The sequence below is a fragment of the Xenopus laevis genome, chromosome 1L (assembly GCF_017654675.1).
Source record: "Xenopus laevis strain J_2021 chromosome 1L, Xenopus_laevis_v10.1, whole genome shotgun sequence".
In the NCBI taxonomy this organism is placed as follows: domain Eukaryota; kingdom Metazoa; phylum Chordata; class Amphibia; order Anura; family Pipidae; genus Xenopus; species Xenopus laevis.
Window position 1 is genome coordinate 45,752,051 of NC_054371.1, and position 19,558 is coordinate 45,771,608.

Sequence of the window (19,558 nt, forward strand, 5' to 3'; positions counted from 1 at the left end):
CATATATCATTTACTTTTTTTTTTTTTTTTTTTTTTTTACAACCATGGCATAAGGTTTCTTTTTATTATTTTCTGGCAGCAGATAAGGTTTTCTATAATCATTTTCATATTGTTTCATTTTTGCTAATGGCATATCCACCTGTTTGGCAGTTTGTTTATCCCCTGTCGTTTTAGCAGCTCATTGGTCCTTTAATTGTTGTCCCCGATGCAATCGAAACATAAAGCACAAAAGTAATTTCTGCCTTGGGAAATGCCGAGACTGGCCTAAAATCAATTTCCAGATTGCAGCAAAACTGCCTTGCAAATCCTCCCTTGTTCGCCTCTGGAGCCATTGGTTCCTCTGTGTCTGTCACTGGCAGTTTAGAAAATATGGAGGATTAAAGTTCTCAGACTATTTGCACAATGATGTGTAGCCGCCATAAAGCTTTGTGTCTGATTGGATCTCCAATGATTGTCTATAAATAAGGCTGTCTGCAGGGGAAATACCACATATAGATCTTTGGTCTCTTGCATATCTTCCAGAATAAATTAGGATTTTTCTTTAGAGAAGGCGTAGTTGCTAATTTCTTCTAATTAATTTTTAAGGATGGTTTTTAAAGGATCTATTTGTGTTCAATTAATTTTTTTACTTAGGATCGGTAAGTGCTTCAAACGCAGGGTGTAGTAAGAGTGTTAGGGTCTGGCCACACGGGCAGATTCGGGGAGATTAGTCGCCAGACGACAGATCTCCTCTACTTTGCGGCGACTAATCTCCCCCATCTGCCTTCCCCTGCTTTCCGCCAGCTAAAATGTAAATTTCCTGGGGGGCAGGCACACGGAGCGATCCGGTTGCCATCCCGCCGGTGATTCACATTCGAGCCGGCAGGAAGGCATTTTGGGGAGATTAGTTGTCCAAAGAAGAGGAGATTTGTCACTGGGCAACTTATCTCCCCCAATCGCAGCGTGTGCCACCACCCTTATGTGTCAAAAACCCAGAGGAGTGTTTTCTTCTCCCCCACAAACAAACTCAGTAGTATGTTTTTAAGAACATAAAAACACAAGGGTATGTATGCAGCTTACCCTATTGTGTGTCTTTATTCCTTTTAAACTTTGGGGGTGGCTTTGCTTGTTAAAAAAAAAGAAAAAACATTTTTTTAAAGGGCCTTTGTATCTGTTAGGAATAAATGCACTGATAAGAAAAAGCTCTTTATTTTTATGTGGCTTGCCAATAACTTTTAGTCACACAAGAGAAATTTGCACTTAGCATTGATTTCCGGATTGAGTTTTTTGTCTCTGACATTGATTTGGGATGGCTAAATGCGGGAATAACTGAACTTTTCTTACAAAGGTGAATTAGCACTGTATTTTTCTCATTAAAACAATAATGATTTTGGTCCCAATTAAGCTGTATTCCCTTTTGCATTAAAACACACACTGACAAAAATGATGGTTTGTTATCTACAACACTCTGTCTTACCCCATATACACACACAACCACAGATTGTAATGAATTAATGCATTTCATGGCCAAAATTATTCAGACAACTGTCTAATGGTATTAATATGAAGTCACGCCTCCCTTTGCTGCCCCCCACCCTATAATACCCTCTACTCTTCTGGGAAGCCTTTTCAGTAGATTTTGAAATATTTTTAGCATGTTTTGCTTACATTTGGTTACAAGCTTTAGTAAGGTTGAGCATTTTTGTTGCCATTTAGGATTGGAGTCACCAATTCAGTTCACCCAGCAGGTGTTAAGTTGGGTTGAGGTCAGGGTTCTGCCCAGGTTAGTCTTTTATAGGAACCATGGAAAACTGCACCAGTCCAATATTCTGTCTCCAATATTATGCATTCCTTAAACCCCTCCATCATTGTATGTGGTACGGTCAGGCTTGTTGTTTCTCACCCATGGAACAACTTATTTTATTACTTGGGTGATTTAAAAGGATACTGTCATGGGATTTTATTTTCAAAATGCATCAGTTGATAGTGCTGCTCCAGCAGAATTCAGCACTGAAATCCGTTTCTCAAAAGAGCAAGCAGTTTTTTTTTATATTTAATTTTGAAAATCTGACATGGGGCTAGACATATTGTCAGTTTCCCAGCTGTCCCCAGACATGTGACTTGTGCTCTGATAAACTTCAGTCACTGCTGTACTGCAAGTTGGAGTGATATCAACCCCCCCAGCAGCCTAACAGAACAATGGGAAGGTAACCAGATAGCAGCTCCCTTACACAAGATAACCGCTGCCTGGTAGATCTGAGAACAGCACTCAATAGTACAATCCAGGTCCCACTGCGACACATTGTTATATTGAGTAGGAGAAACAGCCTGCCAGAATGCAGTTCCATCCTAAAGTGCTGGCTCTTTCTGAAAGCACATGACCTGAGAAGGCACCTACACACCAATATTACAACAACAAAAAATACACTTGCTAGTTCAGGAATCAATTTTATATTGTAGAGTGAATTATTTGCAGTGTAAAAACGACATCATAATAATTATGACATAATCCCTTTAACAACTATGTTATAGAATGTCATTTTCCTAGCAGCTTTACATTTTGGTCTTCATTATGGTTTATAATTTTCAAGTTATTTGCCTTCATCTCCTGCATCTTTCCAGCTTTCAAATGGTGGTCACTGACACCATCAGCCAAAAAACGATTGCTCTGTAATCTTACAATATGTTATTATTGTTACTTCTTATTCCTTATCCTTCTATTCATTGACTCTTCTATTCATATTTCTGTCTCTCATTCAAACCACTGCTTGGTTGCTAAGGAAAATAAGATCATAGCTGAACAAAATCGAAATAATGAAGAAACCACAGAAAATTAAATATGTTGCCCTTTGGAACTCAGCCGTTTTGGAACTGAGGACATAGATTTTTTTAGTACAGGGTAAAGTTACACCTGGTGTAGGGTCAGCTTCTCTCTTCCTGCCTACTAAGAACTAATGCGCTGTGTGTGTCTTGTTGGAAAGGTGAAATCTTATGATCCTGCCCATATTAAGTAATTATGCATTTCTGGAATGTGCCAATTCCACTAATTCAAAGGAGTGCCCAGACTTTTTGTGATATAAAGTATTTATAGAAATAAGATTACGCTGCATTCTTTTAAAATTGCATTCCAGGATATTTCACACAGAGAGAGTTGCTTCGGGCCAGTAGATAAGCTGCATAAACCTCTCTACTGCAGTTACAAGAAAGCTATTTCACTTGTCAACAGCAAATCCCGTTACTCACTAGTTTTTGTACTGTAAATTTATTTTGTAGAGAAATTCACCCCTGAATAAAAACTGTTAGATGTACAAATGTGTAGAAAGTAGCATTTAATAATTGTTACCAGATCTGTAATCTGCTGATTATCCAATATACCACAACATGGTTGGAAGGTAGGTAGGGTTGCTACTTATTTATTATTTAGGCTATAACATATGGGGCGGGAAACAGAAGGGTTGGGTGGAAGGAAGATGAATGGGGCTGGAAAATGTGGAGGGAAATCGGCAAACTGGGTGGGGAAATGGGCAGGCCTGTGGGTAGAAGGGGGGATTGGTAGTGGCGCACATAAGAGAAGGGAGCGATTTATACAATCTTTTAAATTTACCCGCAAGTACATTGTTCGGGATTTTTTTTTTAATACTGGTGCCGGCTCTAGCAGGTATTTTACTGGATAGGCTGGTCAAATACCAGTCATGTGGCAGCACTAAAGACCGGTTATAATACAATGAAGATGTCATACTTTGAATTTAGCAGTGGGCCTTAAGTTGGCTATAGACGCACAGATAATATTGTACGAAACAAATTTTCGCCTGATATTCGGTGCGTGTATGTTGGGAAAAGAGCCGACTGATATCGGCAGAAGACTTCGATATCGGTCAGCTTGCCGATCAGGCTGGACGGAAAATTTTGATCGGATGCCTTTGAAGGGACCCGAACATCGTCCATTGTTAGTGCTAAATCGTCACATACAGGTAGAATTCTCTTGTTGCTACCTGTATATCTGACAATTCAGCTCTACACGTGTGTATTGAAACAAACCATCTTTCTTGGAAATATCTTTTCCAAGAAAGATTGTAATTGTTACGTCTATGGCCCCCTTTAGACTTCAGTGTTTTGTGTAGCAAATTGGTTCTTGAACACAGTATTTGGGTTGTAGAATATAAATGAGTAGCATTTCTCATTCTAAAACTTGCTGGTGGATCAAATCGGATCAATGTTTGATATTGTAGTTCCCTTATTATTCCTTTTTGCTCTGATCTCCTGATGTATAGCTCTTATTTTCCCATCTACACACTTGCTAAAATGCAAATGCAGAGATTGGCAGTAGACTGGCGATACACTTTAATTGTCCAATATTCTTTCATAGAAAAACACATCTTGTGAAGGAGCTTTGAGGACCTTGGCTATCTGGTCTGTGATATGCCCTAACCTTCAACAAGACTGTTGTTACTGCCAGCACTCCTACATATGAAAGGAGCTACTTATTATGTCTTTGTGTTTGGCTGTACTGAGAAGGGTTGCCACCTGGTCTCCTATTAAATGAAAGCATTTGTTAGTGAAAACTGGCTGATTCTGTCCTCTGCAATCTCTGATATTAACAGGGAACCCGTGGCCAATTATTTGTCCTCCTCCCATCCATCCCTATAATTCCATCCAAACATAAAACCAATTACTGGCTAAAGCAGTTTATTCTGTGGCCAGGTTATATCCTAACATAATTGCATCCCTCATTACTATGTATAAGAAGCACTTCGAGGTCTGTCGTGTAATCAAATATTTCGTAAATAGGAGCAAAGAGTGTAATTGTGGTAAGAAAGTAAGTAACCCTGTTTAGCTTTCACAAGTTCATTGCCCAAAGTACCTATGAGTTGTGGTGTAAGTATGTGTATGATATTTAATTTATTTTTCAAGTAATGATATGGGATATGTACAAATTATGTTGTTAATGTTATTGAATAGTCCTAGCCACAGTGTGCTTGTGGCAGGGGGTAAACTTGTTACTGATTATTAATACCAAGCAAATATTGTACAGGTATTGGACTTGTTATCCAGAATGCTTGGGACCTGGAGCTTTCTGGATAGTGGATCTTTCCATAATTGGATCTTCATACCTTAAATCTAATAGAAAATAATATAAACATTAAATAAACCCAATAGGCTGGTTTTTCTTCCAATAAGGATTCATTATATTTTAGTTGGGATCAAGTACAAGCTACTGTTTTATTATTACAGAGAAAAAGGATCTGGATTATTTAGATTTAAATTGGAGTCAATGGGAAACGGCCGTAATTCAGGGGTTTCCAGATAATGGATCCCATACCTGTGCCATTTCCAGGATAACTCAGGTGCTGGAGTGTTCCATTCTAAAAAAAGAAAAAGCACCCACTCATTCTATAAATGTCACTATAAAAAGACTAGAACATTTGTAGGAAATTACAGAAACGTGAAAGCATAGGTTTTGATAAAGGTTTTTTTTTTTTAAATTGTGTTAATTTTAATAATTCAAGTTCTGTACATTTACATAACTACTGTGTTCTGAGGACTGTAATTGTGTAAAATATATAGGCTGGGGATGTATGTAGTGACAGATGCCATATATTTGTATCATGGGGATAACGTTGCGTCACCTGTAACCCTTTCCAACACTAGAGGTGTCTTCATATTTTCTCACAGCAAAAGTTCCAGTTTGATTTGTTTGCATCCTTCCCTGCTTGTCATGCAGCTATTTCTCCCCCTAGCAAATACATTTTGTCTGAGTTGGGCTGCAGGTCTTCTGCACAGAGTCGTTAGAATGATTGATGCCTCGCTTCTCTGCTGTTTTTCTCAGAATCAGTCCTCAGCTCTTTTTCTGCTTTTAGCACGGGAACGGGAGTTTTCCAAGACTTTGTTTTGCTCTGTAAAGGGTTAATGACTGGTTTTGTGCATATAGGGGGGAATAATGATTAGAATCTAAATGAGCGTGCTTAGAAAGAACACATTATAGTTTATCATCATATCACACCTATTGGCAGTTTTTAAAATACCCCCCACCTTTCAATAAAGCCTGGGAAAGTACCTTGAGCTATGTAATAGAAAAAAATATCAGGTGTAAACTTAGGACCTTTATCTAAAACCCATTATTTAAGAAGCTCCAAATTTCGGAAAGGCCATCTCCCATAGACTCCATTTTATCCAAATAATCCAATTTAAAAAAAAATCCCTTTTCTCTGTAAGAATAATAAAAACAGTACCTTGTACTTGATCCAAAGATATAATGACCCCTTCATGGGAGCAAAACCAGCCTACTAACTTTATTTAATGTTTATTTTCTAGTAGATTTAAAGGGGTTGTTCACCTTTAAATTAACTTTTAGTATGATGTAGAGAGTGATGTTCTTAGACAATTTGCAATTGGTTTTCATTTTTTATTATTTGTGTTTTTTGAGTTATTTAGTTTTTTTTATTCAGCAGCTCTCCAGTTTGCAATTCCAGCAATTGCTAGGGTTCAAATTACCCTTGCAACCATGCACTGATTTAAATCAGAGACTGGAGTATGAATAGGAGAGGGCCTGAATAGAAAAATGCCTTTCAGAGCATTTGATGTTTAAATGGGGTCTGTGAACCCCATTTGAAAGCTGGAAAGAGTCAAAAGAAGATGGCAATTCATTCAAAAACTATAAAAAAAAATTAATGAAGACTAATTGAAAAGTTGCTTAGAATTGGCCATTCTATAACATACTAAAATTGAACTTCAAGGTGAACGATCCCTTTTATGAATGAAGATCCAAATTTCCAAAAGATCCATTATGTATATGTATAAGGCCATGGCAAGATGAAGGGACGGTGAAGTGATCATTATAAATCAAACCTAGCTTCTTGCTAGCCATCCCTTCCCCATCCAATCTCCCTAGCTCTTGCGGTGATCCAGCAATAGCAATATAACATTCTTCATTATGAATTAAAGTGTTTAGCAATTTGCTTCCATAGCCTATGGGTCAACTAACCTCTATCATAAATGTTTCATTAAAGCAACAGGATAGACATTTTGGCCAAATGAAATATAACAAACTATGACAGGTCAGGTACAAGTTTTGTTGATGACTAGTGTCAATGGGCTCTTCAAATTCTCAATATTTAGCACAGCCTCTTTATGTTGTTTTATAAATCCAGGGTGGAATAGGGTTAAACACTTGTGGTTTCCAACAAGTATCTGTAAATTCCCTCACTTATCATGACTGAGATTTTAGTCACTCCCTGGTGATAAATACATTTCTCACTAGACTTCTGCATTACATTAAACAGTAGTCAAGGCAATGGTAAAAAAAAAAACTGTCAGGAACATCATAAATCAGCTGCTGAAAGCAGCAAGGGTCATTTTTGGTCCTATTAGTGGCAGAGGCAGAATGATGAATGACCCTAGAGGATTAAACTGCTTGCTATGAGGTCTACATTTGTTGGGAATTGTGCTGAAGAACAGCCATAGCTTATTTTATATTATTCCACATGCTTATATCTGGTCTTAGGTTAGGAAGGAGAAAATATGAAAACTGGGAAATGGCTTTTTATACCTGGTTGTAAATTGGGTCCTGGAATGTCTATAGGACCCCAGAATCAGAATAAGTGTGTAGTATTATAATTAACTGAAATTGTGTCGCTTGAGCAGTGTACAGACAGTTCATTACCCAGACATGTGACCATACAGGAGCCATACTTGTTTGGTAGAGAACCATAGGACTTGCGATGAACACTCTACAAATGCCTGAAAAATTCTCCCAAGGTATCAGTCACTGTTAATCAGCTCCTCCATATCTGTAAACCTGAGGTCCAGAAAGCATCTAAAGGTGGCCATAGACGTAGAGATCCTCTCATTTGCCGGTGTCACCAAACGAGTGGATCTCTCTCCTATATGCCCACATTGAAGTTGGCGATATCCGGCTGATGGACCCAACAATCGGATCATAATGCATCCGAAATGGGCAGTCGGATCGCAGGACCGAATAAACGCACAGATAGGGCCACAATCAGACAGGATATTTTAACCTGCCCGATTGAGATCTGGCCGACTTTTGAGATCTGACTCGGTCTGTCGGCAGCTTTTATCGGCCCATGCATGGGGGGCCTTTACAGAGCCTTTTTTGTGTACATTCCCACCCCAGGGAGTTTTGGGCCCTTGAACTAACCCAATTACACATTTGCATTTCTAATAACCAGAAGCTGGGCTTTAGCATTTCTGCTTTTTTCCCTCCTCATGTGTACAGGGAATCCTTGAGTTACATACACCAACTTACATTCAACTCATAGACAGAGGCTATTACAGTAATGTACGGTGGTTTGCTTGGTTTTTATTAGCATTTACTTTAATAAACCACCTGGCCCAATCCCCTCTGGCGTGTGTTGTCTACTGCAGAGCACAGAAAGGTAAAAATAAACATGTACAGTAAGGTAAAAAAAAAAATACTATGATTAGACAGACGTTTGTCTAAGTTGGATTTAATAAGTAAATGTATATGTTTCAATTTACATACAAATTTATCTTAAGAACAAACCTACAGACCCTATCTCGTACGTAACCCGTGGACTGCCTCTAATCTGTAAAACGGTGAGCTCCCTAATACAGAAAGGCTAATGGCCTCCCACTCTGGAAAGTACTTGCAACATAATATTACATTTGCATTTATGCGACTGGTTGTAAAATGTGTAAATGCGCTTGACCAGCACCACAGTGTGCAGTACTTGACTTGGCATCGAGGAGCCAGCAATGATGTCCCACTTTCAAGGTCTAATGTATCCAACTGTTTACCTGAGATGTCACTGGGGTCTTTTTGTTCAGAAGCAGTCAACAGCGTGGGCAGGCAGAGAAATTAAAAGATCTCTGTGTCTCTTCTCAACACTAATTATCAAACCTTTCACTTGTTCCTCCTGATTTTGTCTCCTGCCAACTCTGTTTCGTTGGCAGGATCAGGTCCTTGATTAAGTCCCTGTGGGTTATTCATCTAAGCCGCCAGCTAAAAGGCTCCAGTCTCTGCTTTCTAGAGTGAACATTTAGCTTCAAAGTATTTAGAGATTTTAGCTTTACCTGCCTATTGTGTTTGAGAGCCCTCTTATTCTAATCATTTGCATACACTTGTTTGGTTTGGGTCTAAAAATGTGGCATTTCTTTGAGCACTTTTAGCATTGGTAAAATCATTGTTTCGACTACATATACCTTTACTTATGTCTAGGCAGGTAGTGGTGACTGCTGTTTAATCAACATTTTTTGTTCTGGGTGTCCATATATGAGCGATTACGTGGTAGATCATCCTGTAGCCAACATGTTAACTACATGCAAACTACAACAGGAACACCATATGTATATATATGAAAAACACTTATCAATCCATACATCTAAAACATAAACTGAGCTTAAAAGAAAAGCAATAAGAGATGGGAAGTATTATGCAGTTTTTTTGGATTTATGGGTGCCTGAAGACAGCTGCACATTATATGACCGGAAATGCCTCCTCCATGGTCACAGAACTAGGAGTAGGATTATGCTCTTAAATCACCTTCATGAGGCTTGGAAGTCAGATAAAATATGTGGCCTCTTCCTTCCAGGGCAGCTTGGTTATGGTTAACTGGCAATCTTCAAAAGAGCCATTACTCTGGCTTAGTGCCCTAATGTCTCAGGTCATTTGTGTATACAAGATGTGGCGTGTGAAACACTTGTATCCTTGTGATGCCATTATAAGAGGCTGTAGCATAGTTTAAAGGGAAATATAACCTGTTTTTGAACTGTAGATCCTTTAGTTTATCCTCTAACTCGGGGATCCCCAACTAGCAGCTCATGAGCTACAGGTTGCTCACACACCCCTTTGAATGTTGCTCCCAGTGGCCTCAAAGCAAGTGCTTATTTTTTGAATTCCTGGTTTGGAGGCAAGTTTTGATTGCATATAAACTCATAGTAATGCCAAACATTGCCTCCTGTTGGCTTCCAGTTCCCATAGGGCAGGGGTCCCCAACCTTTTTTACCCATGAGCCACATTCAAATGTAAAAAGAGTTGGGGAGCAACACAAGCATGAAAAAGTCCCTTGGGGTGCCAAATAAGGGCTGTGATTGGCTATATGGTAGCCCCTATGTGGACTGGCAGCCTACAGGAGGCTCTACTTGGCACTATACTTAGTTTTTATGCAATTAAAACTTGCTTCTGAGCCTGGAATTCAAAAATAAGCACCTGCTTTGAGGACACTGGGAGCAACATCCAAGGGGTTAGAGAGCAACATGTTGCTCACGAGCTACTGGTTGGGGACCACTGCCATAGGGGCTACCAAACCTGTGACCTTTTTTTCACGCTTGTGTTGCTCCCCAACACTTTTTCCATTTAAGAGTAACTTAGTTGGACCCCTGCTCTAACTGATCAGTATAACAAATGAGAATAGAACGTTCTGTGGAAAGAACCATGCTTATTTGTGCATTTGTAAATGTAAGAACATTGGTTTATCAATGGAATTAATACTTAAGCCTGTATGAGGACAACACTCCATGGTTTGCTGTATTTGTTGGAATGCACACTGTATGAGTGTAGGTACTGGTAAGAATTTATAGGTATGTGTAATAGGGAAAGGCACAGGCAAGGTTAGCCTTTGTTCTGCATCCCTTTAGAGTATATGATCTTGCTCCACATAGACCTGACAACTGTCAGTCTCTGGATCAATGCATACAGATCTCACGCCTGTATATAATGTTCATTGTTCTTAGAGCATATACAATACCCACACACTGTTCTTTTAAACTAGACTACCCAGCCTGCAGCCCTCTAGAAAGACTGTGCAACCTAGGGCAATTTGGGGACACTTCCCAGTTGTATAGCTCCAAGAATATCTAGCAAATCAGTGTTTACCGCAAATTGTACTTCAGCTGACATTATCTATCAGAACACATGACTCACCTTAACCAGCCTTTAGACCTGGACCCCTAGCAGGGTTATCTCTGCAGTTTTGGACCCATTTATCTTGCCAATCCCTTTGCCTTTTCTATTGTAGGCGAAGAGGGAAAGACATTTTGTAACATTTACGTTTCTTTATCTTACTGCAACTGTTTGCTGACAAAAATATGAAAGAACATACTTTTCTTTTTCAGGTTTAATAGCCACTACATCCAGAAAACTGGACAGAGAGCAGCAAGCGGAACATATACTCGAGGTCAGTAAAAACATTTTTTTTTAAAAAAAATCTGGGTGAAGTGCAGATACCTAAAAATGTATGAGCATAATCTAAATGTGTGTACTAAGTAACATATGTTTAGAGTATTTCTGTCTAGTCAGCGTGGTACTTTGCATCCTGCGTCGCATACAAGGTATTTCTTTAATTCTAATTTACTATCGTACATTCTGGTATTAGTGATGGGCGAAATTTTCCATCAGGTTTCTCAGCAAAAAAAAAAAAACGCCCATAAGTTCTAAAGTATTGTGCGTTTAAAAAGTTGCAGCAAAAAACAAAAAGGGGGTTTGGGAAAAGTCTGCTCGAGAAGACACCCATTGACTTGCATAGTTTATTAAAGTGGACCCGTCACCCAAAATTTTTAGAAGAAGGCAAATAATTCAAAACTGTAAAAAAAAAAATAATGAAGACCATTTGAAAAGTTGCTTAGAATTGGCAATTCTATAACATACTAAAAGTTAACTTAAAGGTGAGCCACCCCTTTAAATACACATGTTCCTACAAAAAGCAGGGGTATATCTCTATCTCCTACAAGGAGAGACAAAAAACACCAGTTTGACATGGCTACCTGGTCACACAATTTGTATTTATGACTAAAGGGGGAACTATAGAGAATACCCAAGTCACACTGGGGGCATACATAAGACTGTTGACAAATGGCCAGGCATTGTGCCTTAAAACAATTTTTTTGTTACATTAAATTGCTATTTTTTTTTTAACTCATCTAGTCTTTGCAGCAATGCTCTGTTTATTAGAAGCTCTGTGGTACAGCAAATGCATAAAAGGCTATTATATGGTGTAATGCAAGCTTTAATGCTTTTAATGATTCTATTCCTATTTGGAGGAGAGTTTGAGAATTGGTTGGGAAGAAACCCAGAACCCAGTTTAAGACCTAGCTTAAGGCCTAAGCCAAGTGTGGTGTCCATCTGGCAATTCATTTAACACTCAAATGCTGACCAGATGGGTCGGTGGGTTTTTGTCATATTTACAAGGAAATCTGATCCTTAACTGCACTAAGGTTTAGTGATGGATCCGTGAAAAGCTTCCGGCAGGAGCATTCTGAGTTTGGATTGGTTCTGTTTTTCACTTGTTTTGTTAGTTTGGTCTTTTTCATGTTTGCCTGATATTTATTTACTATGGCATGTCACAGTGGGGAGAATATGAGAATCACAGGGAATCGCCATATTATCACATTTTAATGAAGTAACATTTAACACAATATGTTTCCCAGCTTGGAACTGACACTTTTCTAGAGGAAGTTGTCTCCTGTAATAGATTTTAATAATGGAAATTATTTGTCCTTAATCTGATTTTTTTTCTGCACTTGTGTTATCGGTTCTGAGTCTGTTCCAGTAGTGCACCCTCATAGCCCTAATATGTGGGTTATCACATGTACTTACTGGTTTTACTTCTGAGTAGAAATATCACCAACACCTTGGATGTTGTTCTCAGAGGCTTCAAAGCAGGAGTTTAGTTTTGAATTCCAGGCTTGGAGGCAAGTTTTGGTTGTATATAAACCAGATTTACTGCCGAACAGACCCTCCTGTAGGCTACCAGTCCACATAGGGGCTATCAAATAGCCAATCACAGCCCTTATCTGGTGCCCCCAGAAACTTTTTTTCATGCTTGTGTTGCTCTCCAAATCTTTTTACAACTGAATGTGGCTCATGGGTTGAAAAAGGTTGGGTACACCTGATCTAAACATTGGGAGATTAGGAGGCTCTATGGTCAGCTTTGGTATATTCATCTAGTTCTTCAGAGTTTCTGTGTTTGTCCATGCAACAGTGTTTCTCAGACTTTGAGGCCAACTTCGCATTGGGCTTACTTGTAATTTTGTTGGGGTCAGGTCTTATTAGGGGCCTAATTTTGAGTGGTTGATTCCAGGGCCAGTTCTAACCCCTCTGTGCTGCCACCCCCCTCCTTACCCTCTGCTTTCTTTGCGCTAGAAGAGCCAAATTTTATAACTAGAAATTAATCTCTTGAAGCTACCAGGAGTGACTTTTTGCTGCCCCATGTAACTTGTGGGGTGCTGCCACCTGAGGCGAGTTTCTCATCTTGCCTCATTAATGCAGTGTCCCTGGTTGATTCTAATTTTGCCACCCATGGATATGACTAAATAGCACTGATGGGCTAAAGTGGGGATCCCCAATCTTTTATAACTTTGAGCCACATTTAAGTAAAAAGAATTGGGGAGCAGCACAAGCATGTAAAAAGTTCCTGAGGGTGCCAAATAATGGCTGTGATTGGCTATTTGATATCCTCTATGTGGACTGGCAGTGTACAGAAAGCTTTGTTTGGCAGTGCACATGGTCTTTATGCCTCCAAGTCAGGAATTCAAATATAAGCACCTCCTTTGAGGCCACTGGGAACAACTTCCAAAGGATTGGTGAACAACATGTTGCTCTTGAGCCATTGGTTGGGAATCACTGGGATAAAGGCAAATAGATTTGCCCCTATAGTTTCTGCATTTGCCAGTGCCCCATAAATGCCATAAGGTCCAAAATGAGCTCCAAAATATCTACTAGGGCACCTATAGGTCAGTGGATGCCATCCTGCATGACTGAACCCGCTAGTACATTTTTGCTGTAATTATCATTAATAATGATAAATATGAGTTCTGTCTTAGCGACAAAAACCAAATCAGAATTGTTTGTCAAACAGGACTCTGACACTGCTGCTTTGGGGACTTTCCAGATAACTGGTTTCCAGAAAGCTATTATTTAAAAATCTCCCAAAGGGTGTGTGAATCATGTTTCATCTAGATTTTGGCATTCTAAAAGAAATGCAGTTTATTGAAAAGGAAATCCAGTCAATAGGCAGCATTTGTTTCTCATGGAAATTGCACTTTCTTTTTAGCACTCGTTTGCATTGTACAGATGTTTGTTTTACAGTAACTAACTAAATGTATATTTGCATGCAAGGGAAATAAATTCCCATCTTTCCTGAAGGAATAGTTCCAGCTGTGCACAGTACTAGATCGACATTTATTAAGCTCGGAAATTAGCTTTTCTCCCAGAAAGCTAGTGAATTGTATGCCTTTCTACTTCTGGCCTGGAACTCCGTTCAACAAACCATTTTTTTGTTTTGGGCAGGTGATCATCACAGACAACGGCCATCCTGCCAAAGCGTCCGTCACGCGAGTTATTGTGAAGGTGTTGGATGAAAATGACAATAAGCCCCAGTTTCTGCAGAAATTTTACAAGATCAGACTTCCCGAGCGAGAAAAGCCAGAAAGAGAAAGGAACGCCAAAAGGGATCCAATTTACAGGGTCGTTGCTATAGATAAGGATGCTGGAGCGAACTCCGAAATCTCGTACAGCATCGAGGAAGGCGATGAGCACGGAAAGTTCTTCATTGAGCCTAAAACTGGGGTTGTGTCATCCAAAAAGTTCTCTGCTGCTGGGGAGTACGATATTCTTACGGTAAGGCGACTTCTCTGAGTGTGTTTGCAAGTGCAATGTAGGAGGGGGTGACCTTTAAACATTATATAGGGAATAGTTTACTCCCTATTGTACAATGTAAGAATATTAAAAGTCTGTAAAAAGTTCTATTGTTATAACAATGCTGCTGTTTTAACAACTTAACTCCATTACATTTCCTATGCGCAGCTTTCCCAAAAGCCACTCACCCTTGGTCGGGGCAGCTTCTAGCCCTCCATCTGTTATTAGGCTATAACTAACGGAAGAGCATTGCCATGGGGTTCTGGGTTCTTGTATTAATGTATTTAATTAATGCTCCTGGAGGAAGGCATAATCTCCACGGTTTCCTTAGCTCTATAATTACTTGGGACTAATTTACTCTATTTATTAAGCTGCAAAATAAAATGATGAAAATCATTATCTAATCTTACTGTTTCCTTAAATTGTGTGAAAGTCGCCAGAGCAGAGAAGTAGTCCCATCGAGGTCAGGGTCCGTTCCTTCTCCATTCGTCATGATAATCTGTACATAGTTACAGTATCTATATGTGTTCGTTTTCTTTTTGATTTATATCGTGTTTCTCCTGTTAACAGATTAAAGCAGTTGATAATGGGAGGCCTCAGAAATCCTCAACCACTCGGTTGCACATAGAATGGATTGCTAAGCCCGTACCGTCTGCAGAGCCCATTTCCTTTGAAGAGCCAGAGTTCTCCTTCAGTGTGATGGAAAGCGATCCTGTTGCTCATATGATTGGCGTGATTACAACGGAACCCTTGAGCTCTCCGCTGTGGTTTGACATCACCGGTAAGTTTTCGCAGTAGTTTTGCAGCCTGAAACACTACTTTTTAAACACAATTCTTTTATATCTAAATGAGTATAATGCACTGGTACATTCTTATTTTTTACATGAAATTTCTTCTTTAAAGGGATCCTGTCATTGGAAAACATGTTTTTTTCAAAACACATCAGTTAATAGTGCTGCTCCAGCAGAATTCTGCACTGAAATCCATTTCTCAAAAGAGCAAACAGATTTTTTTATATTCAATTTTGAAATCTGACATGGGGCTAGACATTTTGTCAATTTCCCAGCTGCCCCTGGTCATGTGACTTGTGCCTGCACTTTAGGAGAGAAATGCTTTCTGGCAGGCTGCTGTTTTTCCTTCTCAATGTAAATGAATGTGTCTCAGTGGGACATGGGTTTTTATGCTATCTGGTTACCTTCCCATTGTTCTTTTGTTTGGCGGCTGGGGGGGAAAAGGGAGGGGGGGTGATATCACTCCAACTTGCAGTACAGCAGTAAAGAGTGATTGAAGTTTATCAGAACACAAGTCACATGACTTGGGCAGCTGGGAAATTGAGAATATGTCTAGCCCCATGTCAGATTTCAAAATTGAATATATATTGAATTAACTGATTTATTTTGATTTTTTTTCCCCCATGACAGTATCCCTTTAAGGGGCATGCTTTAGGGCTACTTAAAGGGGTTGTTCACCTTCCAAACACTTTTTTCAGTTCAATTGTTTTCAGATTGTTTCCCAGAAATAAAGACTTTTTTTTCAAAATCTAAGTTTAAAGTTTAATGTCCCTGTCTCAGGTGTTTGAGTCTGGCAGCTCTGTAATTCAGGTGCAGATTCTGAATTGCTACAATTTGCTGCATTAGTTGATACATTTTCCAGCAGCATATGTGGATTCTGCTCAGCAGGGACAAAGATAAGAAATGTATCAACTAAATGTATCCATTTAGAACGGTTCACAGGGTCGGTGACCACCCCCCCCCCTCCAGAGCTGCTGTAGAAGGTGAAAAATTACACTTTACACTTCAATATAAGAAAAACAGTCACACATAGAAAATAGAAAGTGATTGGAAAAAATTATTTCTGGTGATCTATCTGAAAATAACAAGGTGTTTGAAGGTGAACAACCACTTTAAAGGGCTCAAAACAGCACAGTAAGTAACACCTTTATAGACTTTATACAGAAAGTGTATTAATTATGCTTGTGGTTGATAATATTTCCATTCTGTGTTTGATATGTCCAAATGGAAAATGAAATAAGACAATAGATGACAATAAATGGCATTTCTACCCTGCATTTAGCTTTAACTCAGAACAGCTGTGAGGCTGACTTTCTCGTCCCCACCCTAAATAATGTGCCTGTTTGAAGCCTGTGTATTGTTCAATTAAACATGCCCTGAAGCGCAAGGAAATGTTTGAGCCAGGATGCCTGCCCAGACAATTGCAGAATACAAGTTTGTGCTGGAAATGTTTGTGGTAACGACTGATAAAATGCTCTAATCACAGCAGCTTTGTGGCATCTCCAAGCATGGACTAAAGAAGGAATCTTATTATCTCATTACAAGACCTATGTTAATTCTCGGAAATATTACTATTTGGGGATGGTTTCTTTCAGTGGGTTTGGTTATACTTCCCAGTAGGAATTTTCACTTTTTAACAACAATTTACATAGCACATTCCATTCTGACTTAGAACAAGCTGGCTTCCTCGTGGGAAAATGTATTTAAAAGGGAAATAATATGGGGGGGGGGGGTAGCGGTGACTAAATAATGTTAATGCTTTGTGTTTCTATACAAGGTACTCCAATCCCAATACAAATATAGGCTTGCACAGAGAGCTTTGTTTAGCTCCATGCCTGGACTTGATGAATGTGAACTGCCATATTGCTAGTTCTCCAGATAAAATAATGTACAGCTACAGGATCCGTTATCCAGAAGCCCATTATCCAGAAAGTCCATCTCCCATAGGGGCAAATTCACTAAGCGCCGAACGCTAGCGTCAATTCGCTAGCGTTGGGCATTTTCGTTACTTCGCAAATTCACTAACGAACTCTGGCGTAAATTCGCTAGTGTTACTTCGCACCCTTACGCCTGGCGAATTTTCACTACGGACGTAACTACGCAAATTCGCTAACGCGCGCAGTGTACTGAACGCTACCTTTTACGCTAGACTTCCTTCGCCACCTCAGACCAGGCGAAGCGCAATAGAGTAGATAGGGATTGCTTCAAAAAAAGTTCAAATTTTTTCTAAGTCCCAAAAAACGCTGGCGTTTTTTCTATATTATGGGTGATAGGCTGAAAAAGATCGAAAAATTTTTTGGGGCTCCCCTCCTTCCCCCCTACATTTCCTGACTCATGGCAACTTAACTATACAGTGGGCACATGTGTAGGGCAAAATAAAATTTTTATTTGATGTTTTGAAGGTTTCCCAGGCATTTGTAGTGATTGTACGTATTCCTCCATTGAAATTTGAATTTGGCGCCGTATGCAAATTAACCATCGCTAGCGTAACTTCGCTTCGCTTAACGAATCAACGCTAGCGCAACTTCGCAACCTTACGCTACCCCTGAGCGCAACTTCGGATTTTAGTGAATTTACGAAGCGCTGGCGAAACTACGCCTGGCGAAGTGTGGCGAAGTTGCGCCTGGCGCAACTACGAATCTTAGTGAATTTGCCCCATAGACTCTATTTTATCCAAATCATCCAAATTTATAAAAATTTGCATTTTATTTTTTCTCTGTAATAATAAAACAGTAGCTTGTACTTCATCCCAACTAAGATATAATCAATTATTGGAAACAAAACCAGCCTATTGTTTTTTTTTTTAATGTTTACATGATTTTATATTAGACTTAAGGTATGAAGATACAAATTACAGAAAGATCTGTTATCTGGAAAATTCCAGGTCTCGACCATTTTGCATAACAGGTCCCATACCTGTACAGGTCTGAAACCTGTTATCCAGAATGCTCAGATCCTGTAATTTGGATCTTCATACCTTAAGCTAGATAATCATGTAAACTTTAAATAAAACCAATAGGCTGATTTGCCTCCAATAATGATTAATTATTTCTTAGTTTTGAGCTAAGATTATCTCAGACTTATTAAACACAATGGATGATTTCAGATCACCCTCTTTTCCTATCCAGTAGCCTTTCCGGACAAGCCTCCGCCACTTGCTGTGCAGTAACTGTAACCCTGACTTTTAAATGGTCAGCACAAGCATTTAGTCTCCCCCAGCCTTTCACGCTCCCTGCTGTTTCTTGGATTGGAATATGTTTTCAGTAAGTGAATGTCTAATAAAGCAGAGCGGAAGGCAGCATTTGGCAGTGCAATGCCATTGCAGCTTAAGGCAGCCCTGTAACGGAATGAAAGCTTAGCCTCGGGGCCTGTGTGCGGCAATAGAGTGCTCATTCAAGGTTGCAAAGTTTCTCTTTTATTGCCTTTTCCAAAACATATTCCCTTGCTAATTCGCATGCCAGAAGGTTAGACAAACAGCTCTGTGATTTTTGTGTGTATATAAAAATGGTACCTGAATTGATGGAAAGTAATAAAAGGCAAATCTTCCTTAAAGCCCTGTTCCTGATTCCTGTCTAGGAAAGATAATGTTCTCATTTTGGTAAATGACTTTAAAAGGAATAGTAAAGCCCAGACACGGAAAGCATCCATGTGATCTTAAAGTACTTCGCAGTGTCTGTCAACATATATGCAAGGGATTTTGTTCTGCATGGCTGTTCTCTGTTACATGGCCAAGCTGACTATTATTCCCACTGTTACTATAGGCACCATCTCTCCCTACTATACCTGCTATTCCACAGCCACAGTCCCTTCCCAGAGAATATTATCCACTGTTACTATAGGCACCATCTCTCCCTACTATACCTGCTATCCCACAGTCACACTCCCTTCCCAGAGACTATTATCCCACTGTTACTATAGACACCATCTCTCCCTACTATACCTGTTATCCCACAGTCACACTCCCTTCCCAGAGAATATTATCCACTGTTACTATAGGCACCATCTCTCCCTACTATACCTGCTATCCCACAGTCACACTCCCTTCCCATATACTATTATCCCACTACTTCTATAAGCACCATCTCTCTCTCTCTACTATACCTGCCATCCCACAGCCACAATCCCTTCCAAGAGGCTATTATCCTACTATTGGCACCATCTCTCCCTACTATAC

The 19,558-nt window shown here is 39.5% G+C and overlaps 1 protein-coding gene across 6 annotated transcripts in view; it reads left to right on the plus strand.

The window, feature by feature from the left end:
- LOC108719599 (protocadherin Fat 1) overlaps nt 1-19,558 on the plus strand; it is a 144,477-nt gene that overhangs the window by 72,857 nt on the left and 52,062 nt on the right. For all 6 annotated transcript variants that reach the window (XR_005966765.1, XM_041589045.1, XM_041589041.1 and 3 more), the window contains exons 4-6: nt 11,074-11,135; nt 14,246-14,575; nt 15,164-15,374. Coding sequence is in view for 5 of the 6 variants with exons in the window: in XM_041589045.1 (XP_041444979.1) it covers nt 11,074-11,135; nt 14,246-14,575; nt 15,164-15,374 (603 nt within the window). In the remaining variant the exon portion in view is untranslated. The remainder of the gene's footprint in view (nt 1-11,073; nt 11,136-14,245; nt 14,576-15,163; nt 15,375-19,558) is intronic.